At 63.0% G+C, this 23,711-nt stretch overlaps 1 protein-coding gene across 1 annotated transcript in view; it reads left to right on the top strand.

Moving 5' to 3' along the window:
• Positions 1-23,711, top strand: part of LOC146869390 (E3 ubiquitin-protein ligase TRIM39-like) — a 133,692-nt gene that overhangs the window by 104,342 nt on the left and 5,639 nt on the right. Inside the window, exon 6 of the mRNA XM_085599708.1 lies at positions 6,538-6,564. Within this exon, the coding sequence (XP_085455834.1) occupies positions 6,538-6,564 (27 nt within the window). The remainder of the gene's footprint in view (positions 1-6,537; positions 6,565-23,711) is intronic.

Below are 23,711 nucleotides of genomic sequence, written 5' to 3'. Positions count from 1 at the left end.
AACAGCGGAGATGTACCGCCAGCGGTTCCGAGACTGCAAGAAAATCCCGGGTACCACCTGGGTGGAATATGTGGACTTTTTTCAGTCGGGCCCTAGAAGGGTGGATCAAAGGCAGCAAAGTAACCACCTACGGGCAGCTGGTCGACCTAATCGTGTGGGAACATCTTTCCAACAATTGCTTCGTGGAACTGAGACAGCACCTCCTCGACAGCAAAATGACCGACCCGCGAAAACTTGCCGTCGAGGCCGATCGATGGGTCAACTCCCGGGTCCCCCGGAGCTCAATGGGGGAGTACCAGAGGAACCCCAACGGACCCCCACGCCAGCACGGTGGGGGGGAGGGCCGAACAGGAACCGAGACCCTCCCGCTGGGGCCCCCAGGAGCCCCCCTCGAGGGCCACCGCAGCCACATCTCTCCCCGAGCCTAGCGCGAAGGGTGGGCCCGGCCCGACCCGGACCACGGCCACCAGTGACCTGCTATGGCTGCCAACAAACCGGACACTTTGCCAGCGACCCGGCCTGCCCTCTGAACCGAAGAAACGGGGCCAGCGGGCCCCCGCCCCGGCAGGTGACAGCCGCCGCCTTGGGGGGAGGAGAAGAGGAAGAAGAGGCCCTCGACCGAGAAAACACTGAGTGGGAGCCGGCAGCCATGTCCCTGGTCTGCCTGGGTAGCCGGGAGATGGTACCCTGCACCCCCATCCCAACCAACACCCAGAAGTACTGGCAGCAGGTCACGGTCAACGGACAACGGGCCGAAGCCCTTCGCGACACCGGCGCCAGTATCACCGCTGTCCGCTGCCACCTGGTGACCCCTGAACAGATTCTACCGAATGTGCTGTGCCCTGTACGGACGGCCGACAACAGTGAAAGCCTATGCCAGATGGCCCTGGTCCCCTTCAAGTGGGGAGGGGTGACGGGCCTGCTGAAGGTGACAGTGCGCGACGACGCCCCGGTCGACTGCCTCCTGGGGAACGACTTGGAGAGTTCCCCCTGGGCTCAAGTAGAACGACGAGAGCACCTCCGAATGTTGGGACTGGCTGATTGGGCCTGCGCCATCACCCGGTCCATGACCGCCCAGGCCCCCCGCTCATCCTCGACCTCCGGGACCGCCCGACCCGAGGGGCTCACACCCCCTCCCGCCAGCAGCGAGGAGGAGGCGGACACCGACCCGGGGTCCAGCGAATCCTCCCCCGAAGAGATGGCTTCTCCAAGCGCCCTACCAGAGCTGACGCAATGGCAACACGAAGGGGGCCCCACCCGAGAGCAGTTCCAGCAAGAGCAACAGTCCTGTCCCTCTCTCGAAGGGGTCCGACAACAGGCGACCGCGCAAGCCAACGGTGACCAGACCGGCACCCACTGGATCTACTGGGCCGAGGGCCTGTTGTACAGTGAACAGAAAGTAGCAGAACTCGGGGCCAGCCGCGTGTTGGTGGTCCCCCTCCGCTTCCGGGAGTTTCTTCTCAACCTCGCCCATGATGTGCCCCTCGCCGGACACTTGGGGCAAGACAAAACGTACAGTCGTCTGGTGACCCACTTCTACTGGCCCCGGATGCGGAGAGATGTGGACAACCACTGCCGGTCCTGCCAGACCTGCCAAGCCAGCGGAAAGACGGGGGGTCGGGTCAAGGCCCCCCTCCAGCCCTTTCCCGCCGTCAGCACCCCGTTTGAACGGGTCGGAATCGACATTGTGGGACCCCTGGACCCCCAAACCGCCCTGGGCCACCGCTTCATCCTGGTCCTCGTGGACCACGCCACCAGGTACCCGGAGGCGGTCCCGCTCAGAACTATAACGGCCCCTGTGGTAGGCCGGGCCTTGATGGGGATCTTCTCCCGAGTGGGATTCCCCAGCGAAGTGGTGAGCGACCGCGGCACGAACTTTATCTCCAGGTACATGCGGTGCCTGTGGCAACAGTGCGGGGTCACATACAAGTTCACGACCCCATATCACCCTCAGGGGAACGGACTGGTTGAGCGATTCAACCGAACATTGAAAGGGATGATCCAGGGCCTGGAAGAACCACTCAGGCGGAAATGGGATGTCCTGCTGCCCTGCCTCCTGTTTGCCTATCGGGAGGTCCTGCAGAAGTCCCTGGGGTTCAGCCCGTTTGAACTATTGTATGGACACCCGGTCCGCGGACCGCTCAGTCTGGTCAAGGAGGGCTGGGAGATGAAGCCCCGAGGCGCCCCTCTTGACGTCTACCGATACCTCCTGACCCTCCGAAACCAGACCCGCAAGTTCCGAGCCATCGCCGAAGCCAACCTCGAGGCCAGCCAGGAGGACATGAAGCGGTGGTACGATCGCAACACTTCTACTGTAGAATTCGAGCCAGGTCAGAAAGTATGGGTCATGGCCCCGGTCGAACCCGGCGCCCTCCAGGACAAGTGGACCGGGCCCTTCAAGGTGGTGAAGAAGAAAAGTCCCGTCACCTACTTGGTCGATCTGGAGTCCCCCCGGAACCCCCTCCGGGTCCTACATGCTAACAGGCTAAAACCCCACTTCGCCCGGACCGAACTGAGCCTGCTGCTGGCGACCGACGAGGGGGGCGAGGACGACTCCGAGCCCTTGCCCGACCTCTTGCAATCCGACATTCACGATGGATCGATCGAAGGGGTCCAACTCGCCTCGTCCCTGACCCCGGAACAGCGCAACGACTGCCAGCGATTACTGCGGGACTACGCAGCCCTCTTCTCTCTCACCCCGGGGGTGACCCACTGGTGCGTCCACGACGTCGACACCGGGGAGAACCCCCCCATACGACACAGAGCCTACCGGGTGCCTGACCGAGTGCGGGCCTGCATCCAGGCCGAAGTAGCGAAGATGCTGGCCCTGGGGGTCATCGAGCCTTCCGACAGCCCGTGGGCCAGCCCTGTCGTCCTGGTGCCCAAGGCCGCAGCTCCCGGCCACCCCCCGGAGTTGCGATTCTGCGTGGACTACCGAGCCCTGAATGTAGTAACCAAGACGGACGCACACCCGATACCCCGGGCCGACGAACTCATCGACCGCCTAGGGGCCGCTCGCTACCTGTGCACGCTGGACCTCACCGCCGGGTACTGGCAAATCCAGCTCACCCCCGGCGCCCAAGAAAGATCCGCCTTTTCGACTCCGGATGGGCATTACCACTTTCGGGTGATGCCCTTCGGAATGAAGAACGCCCCGGCCACCTTCCAAAGACTGGTGAACAAGGTTTTGGCCGGGCTTGAGGCCTTCAGCGCGGCCTACTTAGATGACATTGCCGTGTACAGCAACCACTGGGCCGAGCACCTCCTCCACCTAAAGGCCGTCCTGGCTGCCCTCCAGCGGGCCGGGCTCACAATCTAGGCCAGCAAATGCCAAATCGGCCACGGATCCGTGACCTACCTGGGCCATCAAGTGGGGAGCGGGCAGGTGGCCCCCCTCCAAGCAAAGGTAGATGCCATCCAGACCTGGGAGCCCCCCACTACCCAGACCGCTGTCCGGGCCTTCCTGGGCCTCACCGGATACTACCGGCGGTTTATCCGGGACTATGGGAGCATTGTTGGCCCCCTCACAGAGTTAACGTCCAAAAAGCAGCCCAAGAAGGTACACTGGACACCCCGCTGCCAAACAGCCTTCGACACCCTCAAGACGGCCATGTGTACTGCTCCGGTGCTGCAGGCCCCGGACTACCAGAAGGAGTTCGTGGTACAGACGGACGCCTCCGAGTATGGGATCGGGGCCGTCCTCTCCCAAACTGACGAAAAGGGGCTCGACCGACCAGTGGCCTTCATCAGCCGGCGACTACTGCCCCGGGAGCAACGCTGGAGCACTATTGAGCGCGAGGCCTTCGCTGTGGTGTGGGCCCTCAAGAAGCTCCGGCCCTACCTCTTTGGCGCCCACTTCCGGGTCCAGACCGACCACCGGCCCTTGCAATGGTTAATGTGAATGCGGGGCGAGAACCCCAAGCTGCTGCGATGGTCCATCTCGCTACAAGGGATGGACTTTGACGTCGAACACCGGCCCGGCAATGACCACGCCAACGCCGACGGCCTGTCCCGTTTCTTCCGCCTTGACGAGGAGAATCCCCAAGGAGATGGGTGACTCTCCATGCCTTCGGCTGGGGGGGACGCCTGTTGGACCCGGCCTCGTGGCGTGGTCCTTAACCCCCCTGGACTGTGGCCGTTCCCCGCCCCAGCCTTCACGGGCCACCCGTCTGAACTGCTCCAAGGCCCTTCACCCGGAACTGCACGTGGTCGCATGCTCCTCATGGCTCCGCCATCTTGTTGGCATCCACGTCACCCCGTGCACCAGCCGACGCGACCCCGCTCAACCCGGCCTCGACCCCAGCGAAGCCCCGACCTCGAGGCACCACGGACTGGCCAGGGGGTGCCGCAGGAACCATTCATCGCCCCCGGCGGAGGACGGTATCGATGGGACCCCCAACTGTCCTCCCCTCCCGAGGTGTGATCGCCCTGCAAACTCCCATGGGCCTGGTGCCTCTCCTGCTGGGCGTCTGGCCACCTCCACCCGGCCACTCCGCACCCTCGGGCGCAAAGGTCCGGACATCAAAGGGCTCCAGACCTATATCTGGGGCGACCCCACCACAGCTCGGCAGTTGTATCCCGGAGTCGAGAGCCCTGCTGATCGAATCGCGGCTGACCCTACGGAGAAGAACTCTTGTCGGAACCATCACGAGCCCTGCTGACTGCGTCGCGGCTCCCTCTTGTGAACCCTTTCTGAACCACCTGGAACATCGGAGCCCTGCAGACGCTGTCGCGGCCCCACCTCGCTGAGACCTTCCTCGGAGCCCTGCTGACGACGTCGCGGCTCGAGCTGAGCAGAAACCATCTTGAGAGCCCTGCTGATTGAATCGCGGCTCTCCACGAACTGTACGCCAGAGCCCTGCTGACGCCGTCGCGGCTCGACCCCTCCGAGATCGGAGGTCCTCCAGCTTGAGGATAAGAACTGGGCCCCAGGTACCCTCGTACCACATTCCTGCCAAAGACTGTCCCGCTACCCCTACCCTTCCAACGAGACATTGAGACTTCTGGTGGATCCCTCGATCCCTTCGTGTAAATATTGAACTCGTAACCTTTTATTGATGATAAAGAATTGCTTGTCTTGAGACAACCTCCTTGAGTCCGGTGTGGTGGTGTTACTGTGCTAGTACGTGATAGGAGAAGGATCTCTCAGGAGACTTCTCGGCAGCGCTCGGCTACTTCGTGCAGTGCGAGGGCCCCCCTTGGTAGTCTCACCGACTCCTCGGGGTCCGCCTTCCAACACACACTGTGATGATATGGGGATGGCAGACTTCAGAAACGTCTCCATCACACTTGGTATTGCCAGGTCCGTCTTCTTGGGAGGAGAGGGATAGTAGTGCCATGGAAGTCATAGAGGGTTGGCTGCGACCCCTGGTTTGCTCACTGCGTGGCCTTGCGTGGCTAGATACATCGAGAGTAAAGTAGCGCAAATCACTGTGTGGCGTTACAGTGCCCCAGGAAGACATTCTATGGGTGGAGCATAGGTGTTCCCATGCATCCACCCGTATTTTGGCGCATTCCCAGATTTGTCATTACTGGTAGACCTGGCACTGTGTCTAAATTCTACTCCTCACCAGGTGAGGCGTAATGAGGAGAAATATCTTTATTTCTCCTCGTTACTTCCTCTGGGTGTGCTGCATTATGCCGCACACATAGAAAAAGGAAAATGCCCCAGAGTCAATGTCCCGTCCTGCACAAAAACAATCCTGCTTACAATACAGACACCCTTGCACCATAGTGCACTCGTGCACCTGCGTTGGCGCTAGGGAGCACATTGTGCACCAGTACAGGGAGAAGACAGGAATGCGCTGTATAATGTTAAATGCTGTGCATTCCTGCCCTTTCCCTGTCACGCAGCCCAGAAAGGTGACACGCTGCGTGATTTTTAAAAATATATGCTCCTTAGTGCGACTGAGTGGTAAGTGATGGAGGACCCGGTACAATGTACCGTATCCTTACGGGATGTAGGTGTTCCGCCTTCCAGACACTTGCATATGATGCACAGCATCTCGAATGACATTCAATTGATGGATGTGTTGGCCTCAAAACTTTACGTAAACTAGTATTAAGAAAAGCCCATATGGTGCAGCAGAAATGCTCAAGGACAAAAACAGGGATTTCAAGGGCTGCTCCATACGGCACGGCTGCCAGCCAGGGTGCCAAGGAGCAGAACTGAAGCAGCGTCACTGCCCAGGACACCGAAGAACCCTACTAAAGTTAAACAAGCCTCTGGCTGATCGGGATCTTACTTTCAGACTTAGCAGAGATGTATTTACATGGAGCAAAAGCCTGACAGGAATAGAGTTAGACTAGTGTATGTTTATTGATTAGTTAGGATTGGGTTTTCACTAAGGGAAGGGGAGCAGTTGGGGTTTGGGATTGAAGCATTGGTAAGGGTAATTGCCTTTTTTTAGTGAATTAGATTTCAGGACATTTCCACCTAAAATATAATTTTGTATAGTAAACCCTGTTTGTAGATCCAAATTTGTGTATTTTCCATATGTGTTTATACTGTTTTAATTTCCTGTGTTTGTCTTCTAGAGTGGAGCTGGGCCCGCCGCTTTGCAGGTAACTACAGATTGTCCTCCTTTTGGTTTCCTCACCTCTTAATTCTCTTTCGTTTCCTCTTGTTATGTGAGTGTTTTCAAGGAGTTGCATCTGAGAGTCTCTCTGTGCATTCATTTGATATCAATCAATTATTAACAATGTGCAGCATGTCGAAGGGTCTCTGCTGTTGGTTAGATGCACTCTTCTTTCTTGCTCATCAGAGCCCACCGCAGCTCTTTGGGAGAGAACAGACAACGAGCACTGCTGCAGGGGCCTGTAACTCTGCTGCAGGGGCCTGTAACTCTGCTGCAGGGGCCTGTAACTCTGCTGCAGGGGCCTGTAACTCTGCTGCAGGGGCCTGTAACTCTGCTGCAGGGGCCTGTAACTCTGCTGCAGGGGCCTATAACTCTGCTGTGGTCTGTGCCATTGCTGGGTTTTCATTGCTTCTAGGATCTGCACCTCTCTTGGGATCTGCACCTCTGCTTGGATTACTCCTCTGTTGCGTCTGTATTCTGCTGTGGTCTGTGCCACTCCTGGCGTCTGCACGGCTTCTGGGGTCTGCACTGCTGCTGGAATCTGCACTGCAGGTGGGATCTACTCTACTGCTGGGATCAGTAGTGCTGCTGTGGTCTGTGCCACTGCTAGGATCTTCAGCGCTTCTGGGATCTGCAGCATGGCTGGCATTGGGATCTGTAGTGCTGCTTGGGTCTGTGCCACTTCTGGGGGCTTCACTGCTTCTAGGATCTGCACCACTGCTGTAGTCTGCAGTGCTGCTGGTATCTGTGCTGCTGCTGCAGTCCGTGCGCTTCTTGCTGGAGTCTGCACTGCTGGTGGGATCTACTTGTAGTGCTGCTGTGGTCTGTGCTCCTGCTGGAGTCTGCAGTACTGCTGGAATCTGCACTGCTGGTGGGATCTACTCGTAGTGCTGCTGTGGGCTGTGCACTTCTCGCTGGGGTCTGCAGTACTGCTGGTCTCTGTGCTGCTGCTGCAGTCCATGCCCTTCTCGCTGGAATCTGCAGTACTGCTGGTATCTGTGCTGCTGCTGCAGTCCGTGCTCTTCTCACTGGAGTCTGCAGTACTGCTGGTATCTGTGCTGCTGCTGCAGTCCGTGCCATTCTTGCTGGAGTCTGCAGTACTGCTGGTATCTGTGCCGCTAATGCAGTCTGTGCGCTTCTCGCTGTAGTCTGCAGTACTGCTGGTATCTGTGCTGCTGCTGCAGTCTGTGCGCTTCTTGCTGGAGTCTGCAGTACTGGTGGTATCTGTGCTGCCGGTGGGATCTACTCATAGTGCTGCTGTGGTCTGTGCCGCTGCTGGGGTCTGCAGTACTGCTGGTATCTGTGCTGCTGTCTGAGCGCTTCTCGCTGGAGTCTGCAGTACTGCTGGTATCTGTGCTGCTGCTGAAGTCTGTGCCCTTCTTGCTGGAGTCTGCAGTACTGCTGGTATCTGTGCTGCTGGTGGGATCTACTCATAGTGCTGCTGTGGTCTGTGCCGCTGCTGGGGTCTGCAGTACTGCTGGTATCTGTGCTGCTGCTGCAGTCTGTGCACTTCTTGCTGGAGTTTGCAGTACTGCTGGTATCTGTGATGCTGCTGCAGTCCGTGCGCTTCTTGCTGGAGTCTGCATTACTGGTGGTATCTGTGCTGCTGGTGGGATCTACTCATAGTGCTGCTGTGGTCTGTGCCGCTGCTGGGGTCTGCAGTACTGCTGGTATCTGTGCTGCTGTCTGTGCGATTCTCGCTGGAGTCTGCAGTACTGCTGGTATCTGTGCTGCTGCTGCAGTCTGTGCGCTTCTTGGTGGAGTTTGCAGTACTGCTGGTATCTGTGCTGCTGCTGCAGTCCGTGCGCTTCTTACTGGAGTCTGCACCACTGCTGGTATCTGTACTGCTGCTGCAGTCTGTGCACTTCCACACTCTGCCCTCCACACTCTGCCCTCCACACTCTGCCCTCCGCACTCACTCAGCCCTCCGCACTCACTCAGCCCTCCGCACTCACTCAGCCCTCCGCACTCACTCAGCCCTCCGCACTCACTCAGCCCTCCGCACTCAGCCCTCCGCACTCAGCCCTCCGCACTCAGCCCTCCGCACTCAGCCCTCCGCACTCAGCCCTCCGCACTCTGCACTCAGCCCTCCGCACTCTGCACTCAGCCCTCCGCACTCTGCACTCAGCCCTCCGCACTCTGCACTCAGCCCTCCGCACTCTGCACTCAGCCCTCCGCACTCACTCAGCCCTCCGCACTCACTCAGCCCTCCGCACTCACTCAGCCCTCCGCACTCACTCAGCCCTCCGCACTCACTCAGCCCTCCGCACTCACTCAGCCCTCCGCACTCACTCAGCCCTCCGCACTCACTCAGCCCTCCGCACTCACTCAGCCCTCCGCACTCACTCAGCCCTCCGCACTCACTCAGCCCTCCGCACTCACTCAGCCCTCCGCACTCACTCAGCCCTCCGCACTCACTCAGCCCTCCGCACTCACTCAGCCCTCCGCACTCACTCAGCCCTCCGCACTCACTCAGCCCTCCGCACTCACTCAGCCCTCCGCACTCACTCAGCCCTCCGCACTCACTCAGCCCTCCGCACTCACTCAGCCCTCCGCACTCACTCAGCCCTCCGCACTCACTCAGCCCTCCGCACTCACTCAGCCCTCCGCACTCACTCAGCCCTCCGCACTCACTCAGCCCTCCGCACTCACTCAGCCCTCCGCACTCACTCAGCCCTCCGCACTCACTCAGCCCTCCGCACTCACTCAGCCCTCCGCACTCACTCAGCCCTCCGCACTCACTCAGCCCTCCGCACTCACTCAGCCCTCCGCACTCACTCAGCCCTCCGCACTCTGCACTCAGCCCTCCGCACTCTGCACTCAGCCCTCCGCACTCTGCACTCAGCCCTCCGCACTCTGCACTCAGCCCTCCGCACTCTGCACTCAGCCCTCCGCACTCTGCACTCAGCCCTCCGCACTCTGCACTCAGCCCTCCGCACTCTGCACTCAGCCCTCCGCACTCTGCACTCAGCCCTCCGCACTCTGCACTCAGCCCTCCGCACTCTGCACTCAGCCCTCCGCACTCTGCACTCAGCCCTCCGCACTCTGCACTCAGCCCTCCGCCCTCCGCACTCTGCGCTCAGCCCTCCGCACTCTGCGCTCAGCCCTCCGCACTCGCTCAGCCCTCCGCACTCGCTCAGCCCTCCGCACTCGCTCAGCCCTCCGCACTCGCTCAGCCCTCCGCACTCGCTCAGCCCTCCGCACTCGCTCAGCCCTCCGCACTCGCTCAGCCCTCCGCACTCGCTCAGCCCTCCGCACTCGCTCAGCCCTCCGCACTCGCTCAGCCCTCCGCACTCGCTCAGCCCTCCGCACTCGCTCAGCCCTCCGCACTCGCTCAGCCCTCCGCACTCGCTCAGCCCTCCGCACTCGCTCAGCCCTCCGCACTCGCTCAGCCCTCCGCACTCGCTCAGCCCTCCGCACTCGCTCAGCCCTCCGCACTCGCTCAGCCCTCCGCACTCGCTCAGCCCTCCGCACTCGCTCAGCCCTCCGCACTCGCTCAGCCCTCCGCACTCGCTCAGCCCTCCGCACTCGCTCAGCCCTCCGCACTCGCTCAGCCCTCCGCACTCGCTCAGCCCTCCGCACTCGCTCAGCCCTCCGCACTCGCTCAGCCCTCCGCACTCGCTCAGCCCTCCGCACTCGCTCAGCCCTCCGCACTCGCTCAGCCCTCCGCACTCGCTCAGCCCTCCGCACTCGCTCAGCCCTCCGCACTCGCTCAGCCCTCCGCACTCGCTCAGCCCTCCGCACTCGCTCAGCCCTCCGCACTCTGCACTCAGCCCTCCGCACTCTGCACTCAGCCCTCCGCACTCTGCACTCAGCCCTCCGCACTCTGCACTCAGCCCTCCGCACTCTGCACTCAGCCCTCCGCACTCTGCACTCAGCCCTCCGCACTCTGCACTCAGCCCTCCGCACTCTGCACTCAGCCCTCCGCACTCTGCACTCAGCCCTCCGCACTCTGCACTCAGCCCTCCGCACTCTGCACTCAGCCCTCCGCACTCTGCACTCAGCCCTCCGCACTCTGCACTCAGCCCTCCGCACTCTGCACTCAGCCCTCCGCACTCTGCACTCAGCCCTCCGCACTCTGCACTCAGCCCTCCGCACTCTGCACTCAGCCCTCCGCACTCTGCACTCAGCCCTCCGCACTCTGCACTCAGCCCTCCGCACTCTGCACTCAGCCCTCCGCACTCTGCACTCAGCCCTCCGCACTCTGCACTCAGCCCTCCGCACTCTGCACTCAGCCCTCCGCACTCTGCACTCAGCCCTCCGCACTCTGCACTCAGCCCTCCGCACTCTGCACTCAGCCCTCCGCCCTCTGCACTCAGCCCTCCGCCCTCCGCACTCGCTCAGCCCTCCGCACTCGCTCAGCCCTCCGCACTCGCTCAGCCCTCCGCACTCGCTCAGCCCTCCGCACTCGCTCAGCCCTCCGCACTCGCTCAGCCCTCCGCACTCGCTCAGCCCTCCGCACTCGCTCAGCCCTCCGCACTCGCTCAGCCCTCCGCACTCGCTCAGCCCTCCGCACTCGCTCAGCCCTCCGCACTCGCTCAGCCCTCCGCACTCGCTCAGCCCTCCGCACTCGCTCAGCCCTCCGCACTCGCTCAGCCCTCCGCACTCGCTCAGCCCTCCGCACTCGCTCAGCCCTCCGCACTCGCTCAGCCCTCCGCACTCGCTCAGCCCTCCGCACTCGCTCAGCCCTCCGCACTCGCTCAGCCCTCCGCACTCGCTCAGCCCTCCGCACTCGCTCAGCCCTCCGCACTCGCTCAGCCCTCCGCACTCGCTCAGCCCTCCGCACTCGCTCAGCCCTCCGCACTCGCTCAGCCCTCCGCACTCGCTCAGCCCTCCGCACTCGCTCAGCCCTCCGCACTCGCTCAGCCCTCCGCACTCGCTCAGCCCTCCGCACTCGCTCAGCCCTCCGCACTCGCTCAGCCCTCCGCACTCGCTCAGCCCTCCGCACTCGCTCAGCCCTCCGCACTCGCTCAGCCCTCCGCACTCGCTCAGCCCTCCGCACTCGCTCAGCCCTCCGCACTCTGCACTCAGCCCTCCGCACTCTGCACTCAGCCCTCCGCACTCTGCACTCAGCCCTCCGCACTCTGCACTCAGCCCTCCGCACTCTGCACTCTGCACTCCGCACTCTGCACTCTGCACTCCGCCCTCCGCACTCACTCAGCCCTCCGCACTCACTCAGCCCTCCGCACTCACTCAGCCCTCCGCACTCACTCAGCCCTCCGCACTCTGCACTCAGCCCTCCGCACTCGCTCAGCCCTCCGCACTCGCTCAGCCCTCCGCACTCGCTCAGCCCTCCGCACTCACTCAGCCCTCCGCACTCACTCAGCCCTCCGCACTCGCTCAGCCCTCCGCACTCGCTCAGCCCTCCGCACTCGCTCAGCCCTCCGCACTCTGCACTCAGCCCTCCGCACTCGCTCAGCCCTCCGCACTCGCTCAGCCCTCCGCACTCGCTCAGCCCTCCGCACTCGCTCAGCCCTCCGCACTCGCTCAGCCCTCCGCACTCGCTCAGCCCTCCGCACTCGCTCAGCCCTCCGCACTCGCTCAGCCCTCCGCACTCGCTCAGCCCTCCGCACTCGCTCAGCCCTCCGCACTCGCTCAGCCCTCCGCACTCGCTCAGCCCTCCGCACTCGCTCAGCCCTCCGCACTCGCTCAGCCCTCCGCACTCGCTCAGCCCTCCGCACTCGCTCAGCCCTCCGCACTCGCTCAGCCCTCCGCACTCACTCAGCCCTCCGCACTCACTCAGCCCTCCGCACTCACTCAGCCCTCCGCACTCACTCAGCCCTCCGCACTCACTCAGCCCTCCGCACTCACTCAGCCCTCCGCACTCTGCACTCAGCCCTCCGCACTCTGCACTCAGCCCTCCGCACTCTGCACTCAGCCCTCCGCACTCTGCACTCAGCCCTCCGCACTCTGCACTCAGCCCTCCGCACTCTGCACTCAGCCCTCCGCACTCTGCACTCAGCCCTCCACACTCTGCACTCAGCCCTCCACACTCGGCACGGCCCTTGTTAGACGGACCGGGAGGGTCGGCCGAGGACAAGGGGAGAGGTCTCCGGGGAGCGCCGTCTCCAGCGATCGTACAGATGAGTAACTTCCCCCCCACAGATACACACCACACAAGGATAGGATTTAACGTTCTTTATAGGCGATTTCTTGAGGTACGATGAAATGGTACAAGGAGGTCTGGACTCAGGGGTCCCCTCGGTTCTAGTCTCTTGGTTTGGGAAAAGGGGGTAGCGGGACAGTCTGGTTACCAATCTGGTAGCTGAGATGGTATGGTGGGTGGCTCCCAATCCTCGAGCTCGGTGTTCTAGCTTGGACGGGCCGCGGCAGCGCCAGCAGGTCCCGTTGAAGGTGGTCGTTACACGGTCCGCGGCAGCGCCAGCAGGTCCCGATGAAGGTGGTCGTTACACGGTCCGCGGCAGCGCCAGCAGGTCCCGATGAAGGTTGGAAGATGCAGAAGGCCGCGGCAGCGCCAGCAGGCCGGACGATAATTCACAAGGCAGGGCTACGGCAGCGCCAGTAGTCCGTCAAGGCTGAGTTCTTCTCGGTGTCTCTCGACTCCAGGATACAACTTCCTTCCTGCTCTGGAGCTGCCCTAGTTATAGGTCTGGCGCCCTTTGATGTCCGGACCCTCGCACTGGGAGGTCGGGGGGGTCCGGGATGAGGGAGTCCAGACACCCAGCAGGGGGTGGAGCCAGCGCCCGGGGGAGCTGGAGGGCGATCGGCACCTGGCGGGGGAGAGCCATCGACACTTCTTTCTCCCATTGACCTGCCAAGTGGTCCGTTCACCTCCTGGGTGGATGGTGGTGCCGGGATGTCGGGGCCGGGCCCGGCCCAGGGTTAGGGTCGAGCTGAGGCCACGCGGCCTCGTGGCGCAGTGTCCAAGATGGCGGCTGATCCGGCCGGGGGAGCCGGTAGTGGTTCGGCCCCATGATACATGGATGTCCGGGGGCAGGAGTTCCGTCGGGAGACGGGGTGCGGGTTGCCCTTGTGGGTAACACCTGGGAGTCCGGGGCTTGGGCCTTGTCATGCGGGGAGGGAGCAAGCCCTTCATGTGGCCTGTCCAACATGCGTCCCCCCCAGCTGAAGGCGGGGAGAGTCACCCATCCTCTTGGGGACTCTCCTCGTCGAGGCGGAAAAAGCGTGACAGGCCATCTGCGTTGGCGTGGTCTTGGCCCGGTCGATGTTCCACAGTGAAGTCCATCCCCTGCAGGGAGATGGACCAGCGCAATAGTTTTGGGTTTTCCCCCCGCATCTGCATTAGCCACTGCAGGGGTCGATGATCGGTTTGTACCCGGAAGTGAGTACCGAAGACATAGGGCCGGAGCTTTTTGAGGGCCCACACTACTGCGAAGGCCTCCCTCTCGATTGTGCTCCAGCGCTGTTCTCGGGCCAGGAGGCGTCTGCTGATGAAGGCCACCGGCTGGTCAAGACCCTCGGGGTTCAGCTGGGAGAGAACCGCCCCGATGCCGTGGTCGGAGGCGTCCGTTTGCACAATGAATTCCCGACTGTAATCGGGGGCCTGGAGCACAGGGGCGGTGCACAGGGCGGCTTTCAGCTTCTCGAAGGCCGCTTGACAGTCGGGGGTCCAGTTAATCTTCTTCGGGTGGTTTTTGGACGTGAGACCCGTGAGGGGCCCCACAATGCTGCCATAGTCCCTCACGAACCGCCGGTAGTAGCCGGTGAGTCCCAAGAAGGCTCGGACCTCGGTCTGCGTGACTGGGGGTTGCCAGGACTGGATGGCAGCGATTTTGAGTTGCAGAGGGGCCACCAGACCGCTTCCCACCTGGTGTCCGAGGTAGGTCACGGACCCCTGACCAATTTGGCACTTGCCGGCCTTGATTGTGAGGCCGGCCCGCTGGAGGGCTTGCAGGACCTCTCGGAGGTGGTGGAGGTGGTCGGACCAGTGGTGGCTGTATACAGCGATGTCGTCCAGGTAGGCGGCGCTGAACTCTTCGAGCCCCGCCAAGACCTGGTTCACTAGTCGCTGAAAAGTAGCTGGGGCATTCTTCATGCCGAAGGGCATGACCTTGAAGTGGTAGTGGCCATCGGGGGTAGAAAAGGCGGACCGTTCTTGGGCCCGGGGTGTGAGACCGATCTGCCAGTAGCCCGCTGTCAGGTCGAAGATGCTGAGGTAGCGGGCAGCCCCCATGCGGTCGATCAATTCATCCTGCTCGGGGGATGGGATGAGCGTCGGTCCTGGTGACAGCATTCAAGCCCCGATAGTCGACGCAGAATCGGAGTTCAGGAGTGGTGCCGGGGGCAGCGGCTTTGGGGACCAGCACGACCGGGCTGGCCCAGGGGCTGTCCGAGGGCTCGATGACCCCGAGCGTGAGCATCTTGGACACTTCCTCTTGGATGCAGGCCCGCACCCGATCTGGTACGCGGTAGGCCCGGTGTCGGATAGGGGGACTGTCCCCAGTGTCCACGTCGTGCAAGTACCAGGGGGTGACCCCTGGGGTGAGGGAAAACAGAGTAGCAAACTGCAGCAGGAAGTCCCGGCAGCCTTGGCGTTGCTCTGGGGTGAGGGCATCGGAGAGCCGGACCCCGTCCACGGAACCGTCTTTCTCCTGAGTCTTCAGGAGATCAGGGAGAGGCTCGGAGTCTTCTTCCGCCCCACTGTCTGTAGCCATCAGGAGGCTGAGTTCCGAGCGCACAAAGTGGGGTTTGAGTCTGTTGGTGTGGAGGACCCGGAGGGGGTTCCGGGGAGACTCCATATCGATGAGATAGGTGACGGGGCTCTTGCGTTCGACCACTTTGAAGGGCCCCGTCCACTTGTCCTGCAAGGCACATGGTTCGGTGGGGGACATCACCCACACTTGTTGACCAGGTTCGAATTCGACGGAGGAGGCATTTTGATCGTACCATTTTTTCATGTCCTCCTGACTGGCCTCAAGATTCGCTTTTGCCATTTCCCTGATTCGCCGGGTCTGATTGCGTAGTGCCAGGAGGTACTTGAAGACGTCTGGAGGGGTCTTTAGGGGGGCCATCTCCCAACCTTCTTTGACTAGGCTGAGGGGCCCTCGCACAGGGTGCCCGTACAGGAGTTCGAAAGGGCTAAAACCGAGGGACTTCTGGGGAACTTCTCGATAGGCGAAGAGGAGGCACGGAAGTAGTACATCCCACTGGCGACGGAGGGGCTCTTCCAATCCCCCAATCATTCCCTTGAGTGTGCGGTTGAATCGCTCAACTAGTCCGTTCCCTTGAGGATGATAGGGGGTCGTGAATCGGTAGGTGACCCCGCACTGTTGCCAGAGGGACTTCATATATTTCGAGATAAAGTTTGTGCCTCGGTCGCTGACGACTTCTCGGGGGAAGCCCACCCGGGAGAAGATCCCCATTAAGGCCCGGCCGACCACCGGAGCTGTTACAGTTCGCAGAGGCACAGCCTCGAAGTAGCGGGTGGCGTGGTCCACCAGTACCAGGATGAACCGATGTCCTTGTGCTGTGCGGGGGTCCAGGGGCCCCACAATGTCTATTCCTACCCTCTCGAACGGGGTGGTGACAACTGGGAAGGGTTGCAGAGGTGCTTTGAGATTGCGGCCGCTCTTCCCGCTGGCCTGGCACGTGGGGCAGGACCGGCAGTGGTTGAGGACGTCGTTTCGCATCCTCGGCCAGAAAAAGTGGGTCACCAGGCGACTGTAGGTTTTGTCCTGGCCCAGGTGTCCAGGCAGGGGGACATCGTGGGCCAAATTTAGCAGGAAGTCTCTGAAACGGAGGGGCACCACCAGCACTCGACTGGCCCCTAACTCCGCGATTCTCTGTTCACTGTATAGCAGGTCGTTATCCCAATAGACCCAATGGGCTCCGGTGGAGTCCCCTGCGCTCTGGGCGATGGCTTGCTGGCGGAGTCCCTCGAGGGAGGGACAGGTCCTCTGCTCCTGGCAGAACTGTTCCTGGGTGGGCCCCCCTTCTTGACGCCACTGAGCCAGGCCGGGAAGGTCCTGGGGCTGGGCGACCCCTTCGGGGGTTTGCTCTGGGGGGTCGGTATAGTCGGTGTCCTCTACTGGAGCGATCGGGGGAGGAGGTGCAGGCCATTCTGGTTCTTCTGGTCGGAGGATGGCACGGGCGGCCATGGACCAGGTGGTTACGCACGCCCAGTCCGGGAGGCCCAGCATCCCCAGGTGCTCTCTTCTTTCGACGGCGGCCCACGGGGAACTCTCAAGATCATTCCCCAGGAGACAGTCCACGGGGGCATCATCCCGGACCGTCACCTTCAACATGCCGGAGACCCCTCCCCATTCGAAGGGGACGCAGGCCATCCGACATAGACTCTCGGAATTGTCGGCTGAGCGGACGGGGCAGAGAATGTTCGGCAGGATCTGCTCTGGTTTTACCAGGTGACAGCGGACGGCCGTCACACTGGCCCCTGTGTCACGTAGGGCTTCGGCCCGGCGCCCATTAATGTTCACCCACTGGCTATATTTTCTGGTGTTGGCGGGTAGGGGAGCCCGCGGGATCATGTCTCTTCCCCCTAGGCACGCTAGAACCATGGCGGCCGGTTCCCACTCTTGTTGTGCCTGCTCATATTCTTCTTGTTCCTCGGAGATTTGTTCTCCCCCCAGGGCGGCGGCAGCTACCTGGCGGGGTTTTGGCGTTTGGTTCTGCGGGCAGTTCGGGTCATTGGCGTAGTGGCCGACTCGCTGGCATCGGTGACACGTGACGTTGGCTCGGAACCCCGGGCGCATCGGGGGGTTGCCCCGGCCGGGGGCGGGGTGCTGGCAGCGGGAGTGGCCGGGACGGTGTCTCTCCCTCGCCCCTGGCCTCCTCCTCCTCCTCCTCCTCCTCGGGGACGGTGCTGACCTTGGTTGTTCCGGTTTTGCTCGTGTGGCCCTCTCCGGCCCACTCGGGTGCTTTCCCACCGGTGAGCTTCGGCGGCGAGTTGCCGTGGGTCAGTCAATTTACTGTCGAGGAGGTGCTTCCTGAGCTCGACGAAGCAGTTGTTAGACAGGTGCTCCCACACCATGAGATTAAAAAGTTGCTCGTAGGTCGTTACGTGGCTTCCCTTGATCCAACCCTCGAAGGCTCGGCTGAAATAGTTGACATATTCCACCCACGTTGTACCCGGGATCCGGGTGCAGTCCCGAAACCTCTGGCGGTACATTTCGGGTGTGAGCCCATATCGGGTGAGGAGGGCAGCCTTCATGTGGTCATAGGATGACATCTGATGGTCTGGGAGCTGCAGTAGGGCATCGCTGCCTTCGTTGACGAACCTCCCCCATAGGCCGGCTCCCCAGTCACTTCTAACGATCCGGTGGGAGGTCATGGCGATCTCGTAGGCCTTGAACCACTGTTGTATGTCGTCCTCTCTGACATACTCTCGGACAACATCCTTGGGGATGTGGACTTTCTTTTCTGTCGCTCCCGGGGTGCGCGGTCGCTCGGGCACCTCCGGTTCTTTGTTCTGCTTCCGTAGTTCTATTTCCGCCAGTTTGCGCTTGTGTTCGAATGTTAGTCTTTTTTCTTCGAGCTCTCTCTGCCTCTGTTTTTCTTCCCGTTCTTCTCGGAGCCGCAGATGTTCTAGGTTCAGTTTTTGCTCGGCTAATTTTAGTTCACCGTACATTTTGAGTCGTGCCATTTCCAACTCATGTAATCTGTTTTTTTCTCTTTCTTGGATCTCTTCCTGCGAGAGGCCCGTTCCTCGGGAGCCGTGGCGTTCCTCTCCGATGCTGCACCGTTTTGGTCTGGGGATCCGGCGACCCCGGTTTCTGCCCACGACTCAATGGCGTGCTTAAAATAGTCTTTGGTACTCAGGCCGGTGGTAGCAATGCCTAGTTCCATGCAGAATTGTTTCAGTTCACGATGGCTATACTCTTCCAATTTATCCATCTGGAATTTCTCGGTGGATCCGCTCTCTTTGGTTGACATCGTGGTTTTGTCGTGGGGTGAGCTACTCTCTGTATGATTACGCGTTGATTCGGATCGCGCCGCTGGCCACCAATGTTAGACGGACCGGGAGGGTCGGCCGAGGACAAGGGGAGAGGTCTCCGGGGAGAGCCGTCTCCAGCGATCGTACAGATGAGTAACTTCCCCCCCACAGATACACACCACACAAGGATAGGATTTAACGTTCTTTATAGGCGATTTCTTGAGGTACGATGAAATGGTACAAGGAGGTCTGGACTCAGGGGTCCCCTCGGTTCTAGTCTCTTGGTTTGGGAAAAGGGGGTAGCGGGACAGTCTGGTTACCAATCTGGTAGCTGAGATGGTATGGTGGGTGGCTCCCAATCCTCGAGCTCGGTGTTCTAGCTTGGACGGGCCGCAGCAGCGCCAGCAGGTCCCGGTGAAGGTGGTCGTTACACGGTCCGCGGCAGCGCCAGCAGGTCCCGATGAAGGTTGGATGATGCAGAAGGCCGCGGCAGCGCCAGCAGGCAGGACGATAATTCACAAGGCAGGGCTACGGCAGCGCCAGTAGTCCGTCAAGGCTGAGTTCTTCTCGGTGTCTCTCGACTCCAGGATACAACTGCCTTCCTGCTCTGGAGCTGCCCTAGTTATAGGTCTGGCGCCCTTTGATGTCCGGACCCTCGCACTGGGAGGTCGGGGGGGTCCGGGATGAGGGAGTCCAGACACCCAGCAGGGGGTGGAGCCAGCGCCCGGGGGAGCTGGAGGGCGATCGGCACCTGGCGGGGGAGAGCCATCGACACTTCTTTCTCCCATTGACCTGCCAAGTGGTCCGTTCACCTCCTGGGTGGATGGTGGTGCCGGGATGTCGGGGCCGGGCCCGGCCCAGGGTTAGGGTCGAGCTGAGGCCACGCGGCCTCGTGGCGCAGTGTCCAAGATGGCGGCTGATCCGGCCGGGGGAGCCGGTAGTGGTTCGGCCCCATGATACATGGATGTCCGGGGGCAGGAGTTCCGTCGGGAGACGGGGTGCGGGTTGCCCTTGTGGGTAACACCTGGGAGTCCGGGGCTTGGGCCTTGTCATGCGGGGAGGGAGCAAGCCCTTCATGTGGCCTGTCCAACAGCCCTCCACACTCTGCATGGCCCTCCACACTCTGCATGGCCCTCCACACTCTGCACGGCCCTCCACACTCTACACAGCCCTCCACACTCTGCATGGCTCTCCACACTCTGCACGGCCCTCTGCACTCTGCATTCAGCACTGCCCTCCACACTCAGCCCTCCACACTCTGCACTCTGCCCTCTGCCCTCCACACTCCGCACTCTGCACTGCCCTCCACACTCAGCCCTCCACACTCTGCACGGCCTCCACACTCTGCACGGCCTCCACACTCTGCACGGCCTCCACACTCTGCACGGCCTCCACACTCTGCACGGCCTCCACACTCTGCACGGCCTCCACACTCTGCACGGCCTCCACACTCTGCACGGCCTCCACACTCTGCACGGCCTCCACACTCTGCACGGCCTCCACACTCTGCACGGCCTCCACACTCTGCACGGCCTCCACACTCTGCACGGCCTCCACACTCTGCACGGCCTCCACACTCTGCACGGCCTCCACACTCTGCACGGCCTCCACACTCTGCACGGCCTCCACACTCTGCACGGCCTCCACACTCTGCACGGCCTCCACACTCTGCACGGCCTCCACACTCTGCACGGCCTCCACACTCTGCACGGCCTCCACACTCTGCACGGCCTCCACACTCTGCCCTCCACACTCTGCCCTCCGCACTCTGCCCTCCGCACTCTGCCCTCCGCACTCTGCCCTCCGCACTCTGCCCTCCGCACTCTGCCCTCCGCACTCTGCCCTCAGCCCTCTGCACTCAGCCCTCTGCACTCAGCCCTCCGCACTCAGCCCTCCGCACTCAGCCCTCCGCACTCAGCCCTCTGCACTCAGCCCTCTGCACTCAGCCCTCTGCACTCAGCCCTCCCCACTCGGCCCTCCCCACTCGGCCCTCCCCACTCGGCCCTCCCCACTCGGCCCTCCCCACTCGGCCCTCCGCACTCGGCCCTCCGCACTCTGCACGGCCCTCCGCACTCTGCATTCAGCACGGCCCTCTGCACTCAGCCCTCCCCACTCAGCCCTCCCCACTCGGCCCTCTGCACTCAGCCCTCCCCACTCGGCCCTCTGCACTCAGCCCTCCCCACTCAGCCCTCCCCACTCAGCCCTCCCCACTCGGCCCTCCGCACTCGGCCCTCCGCACTCTGCACGGCCCTCCACACTCTGCACGGCCCTCCACACTCTGCACGGCCCTCCACACTCTGCACGGCCCTCCACACTCTGCCCTCCACACTCTGCACGGCCCTCCACACTCTGCCCTCCACACTCTGCACGGCCCTCCACACTCTGCCCTCCACACTCTGCACGGCCCTCCACACTCTGCCCGGCCCTCCACACTCTGCCCTCCACACTCTGCCCTCCACACTCTGCCCTCCACACTCTGCCCTCCACACTCTGCCCTCCACACTCTGCCCTCCACACTCTGCCCTCCACACTCTGCCCTCCACACTCTGCCCTCCACACTCTGCCCTCAGCCCTCAGCCCTCTGCACTCAGCCCTCTGCACTCAGCCCTCTGCACTCAGCCCTCTGCACTCAGCCCTCTGCACTCAGCCCTCTGCACTCAGCCCTCCCCACTCAGCCCTCTGCACTCAGCCCTCTGCACTCAGCCCTCTGCACTCAGCCCTCTGCACTCAGCCCTCTGCACTCAGCCCTCCCCACTCAGCCCTCCCCACTCGGCCCTCCCCACTCGGCCCTCCCCACTCGGCCCTCCCCACTCGGCCCTCCCCACTCGGCCCTCCCCACTCGGCCCTCCCCACTCGGCCCTCCCCACTCGGCCCTTCGCACTCGGCCCTCCGCACTCTGCACGGCCCTCCGCACTCTGCATTCAGCACGGCCCTCTGCACTCAGCCCTCCCCACTCAGCCCTCCCCACTCGGCCCTCCCCACTCGGCCCTCCCCACTCGGCCCTCCCCACTCGGCCCTCCCCACTCGGCCCTCCCCACTCGGCCCTCCCCACTCGGCCCTCCGCACTCAGCCCTCCCCACTCAGCCCTCCCCACTCGGCCCTCCGCACTCGGCCCTCCGCACTCTGCACGGCCCTCCGCACGGCCCTCTACACTCTGCACGGCCCTCCACACTCTGCACGGCCCTCCACACTCTGCCCTCCACACTCTGCCCCCCACACTCTGCCCTCCACACTCTGCCCTCCACACTCTGCCCTCCACACTCTGCCCTCCACACTCTGCCCTCCACACTCTGCCCTCCACACTCTGCCCTCCACACTCTGCCCTCCACACTCTGCCCTCCACACTCTGCCCTCTGCACTCAGCCCTCCCCACTCAGCCCTCCCCACTCGGCCCTCTGCACTCAGCCCTCTGCACTCGGCCCTCTGCACTCGGCCCTCTGCACTCGGCCCTCTGCACTCGGCCCTCTGCACTCGGCCCTCCGCACTCGGCCCTCCCCACTCGGCCCTCCCCACTCGGCCCTCCCCACTCGGCCCTCCCCACTCGGCCCTCCCCACTCGGCCCTCCCCACTCGGCCCTCCGCACTCGGCCCTCCGCACGGCCCTCCACACTCTGCACGGCCCTCCACACTCTGCCCTCCACACTCTGCCCTCCACACTCTGCCCTCCACACTCTGCCCTCCGCACTCTGCCCTCCGCACTCTGCCCTCCGCACTCTGCCCTCCGCACTCTGCCCTCCGCACTCTGACCTCCGCACTCTGACCTCCGCACTCTGCCCTCTGCACTCTGCCCTCTGCACTCTGCCCTCTGCACTCTGCCCTCTGCACTCTGCCCTCTGCACTCTGCACTCTGCCCTCTGCACTCTGCCCTCTGCACTCTGCCCTCTGCACTCGGCCCTCTGCACTCGGCCCTCTGCACTCGGCCCTCCGCACTCGGCCCTCCCCACTCGGCCCTCCCCACTCGGCCCTCCCCACTCGGCCCTCCCCACTCGGCCCTCCCCACTCGGCCCTCCCCACTCGGCCCTCCGCACTCGGCCCTCCGCACGGCCCTCCACACTCTGCACGGCCCTCCACACTCTGCCCTCCACACTCTGCCCTCCACACTCTGCCCTCCACACTCTGCCCTCCGCACTCTGCCCTCCGCACTCTGCCCTCCGCACTCTGCCCTCCGCACTCTGCCCTCCGCACTCTGACCTCCGCACTCTGACCTCCGCACTCTGCCCTCTGCACTCTGCCCTCTGCACTCTGCCCTCTGCACTCTGCCCTCTGCACTCTGCCCTCTGCACTCTGCACTCTGCCCTCTGCACTCTGCCCTCTGCACTCTGCCCTCTGCACTCAGCCCTCTGCACTCAGCCCTCCGCACTCAGCCCTCCCCACTCGGCCCTCCCCACTCGGCCCTCCCCACTCGGCCCTCCCCACTCGGCCCTCCCCACTCTGCCCTCCGCACGGCCCTCCGCACTCTGCATTCAGCACGGCCCTCTGCACTCAGCCCTCCCCACTCAGCCCTCCCCACTCGGCCCTCCCCACTCAGCCCTCCCCACTCAGCCCTCCCCACTCAGCCCTCCCCACTCAGCCCTCCCCACTCGGCCCTCCCCACTCAGCCCTCCCCACTCAGCCCTCCCCACTCAGCCCTCCCCACTCAGCCCTCCCCACTCAGCCCTCCCCACTCAGCCCTCCCCACTCAGCCCTCCCCACTCGGCACTCGGCCCTCCCCACTCGGCCCTCCCCACTCGGCCCTCCGCACTCGGCCCTCCGCACTCGGCCCTCCGCACTCGGCCCTCCGCACTCGGCCCTCCGCACTCGGCCCTCCGCACTCGGCCCTCCGCACTCGGCCCTCCGCACTCGGCCCTCCGCACTCTGCACGGCCCTCCGCACTCGGCCCTCCCCACTCGGCCCTCCCCACTCGGCCCTCCCCACTCGGCCCTCCCCACTCGGCCCTCCCCACTCGGCCCTCCCCACTCGGCCCTCCGCACTCGGCCCTCCGCACTCCGCACTCTGCACGGTCCTCCGCACTCCGCACTCTGCACGGCCCTCCGCACTCTGCATTCAGCACGGCCCTCCGCACTCTGCATTCAGCACGGCCCTCCGCACTCAGCCCTCCGCACTCAGCCCTCCGCACTCAGCCCTCCGCACTCAGCCCTCCGCACTCAGCCCTCCGCACTCAGCCCTCCGCACTCTGCACTCTTCACAGCCCTCCACACTCTTCACAGCCCTCCACACTCTTCACAGCCCTCCACACTCTTCACAGCCCTCCACACTCTTCAC

This window comes from Triturus cristatus, chromosome 1_1 (assembly GCF_964204655.1).
Source record: "Triturus cristatus chromosome 1_1, aTriCri1.1, whole genome shotgun sequence".
NCBI lineage: Eukaryota > Metazoa > Chordata > Amphibia > Caudata > Salamandridae > Triturus > Triturus cristatus.
The sequence above is the reverse complement of the archived record's forward strand: the minus strand, read 5'-3'. Positions and strand labels throughout refer to the sequence as shown.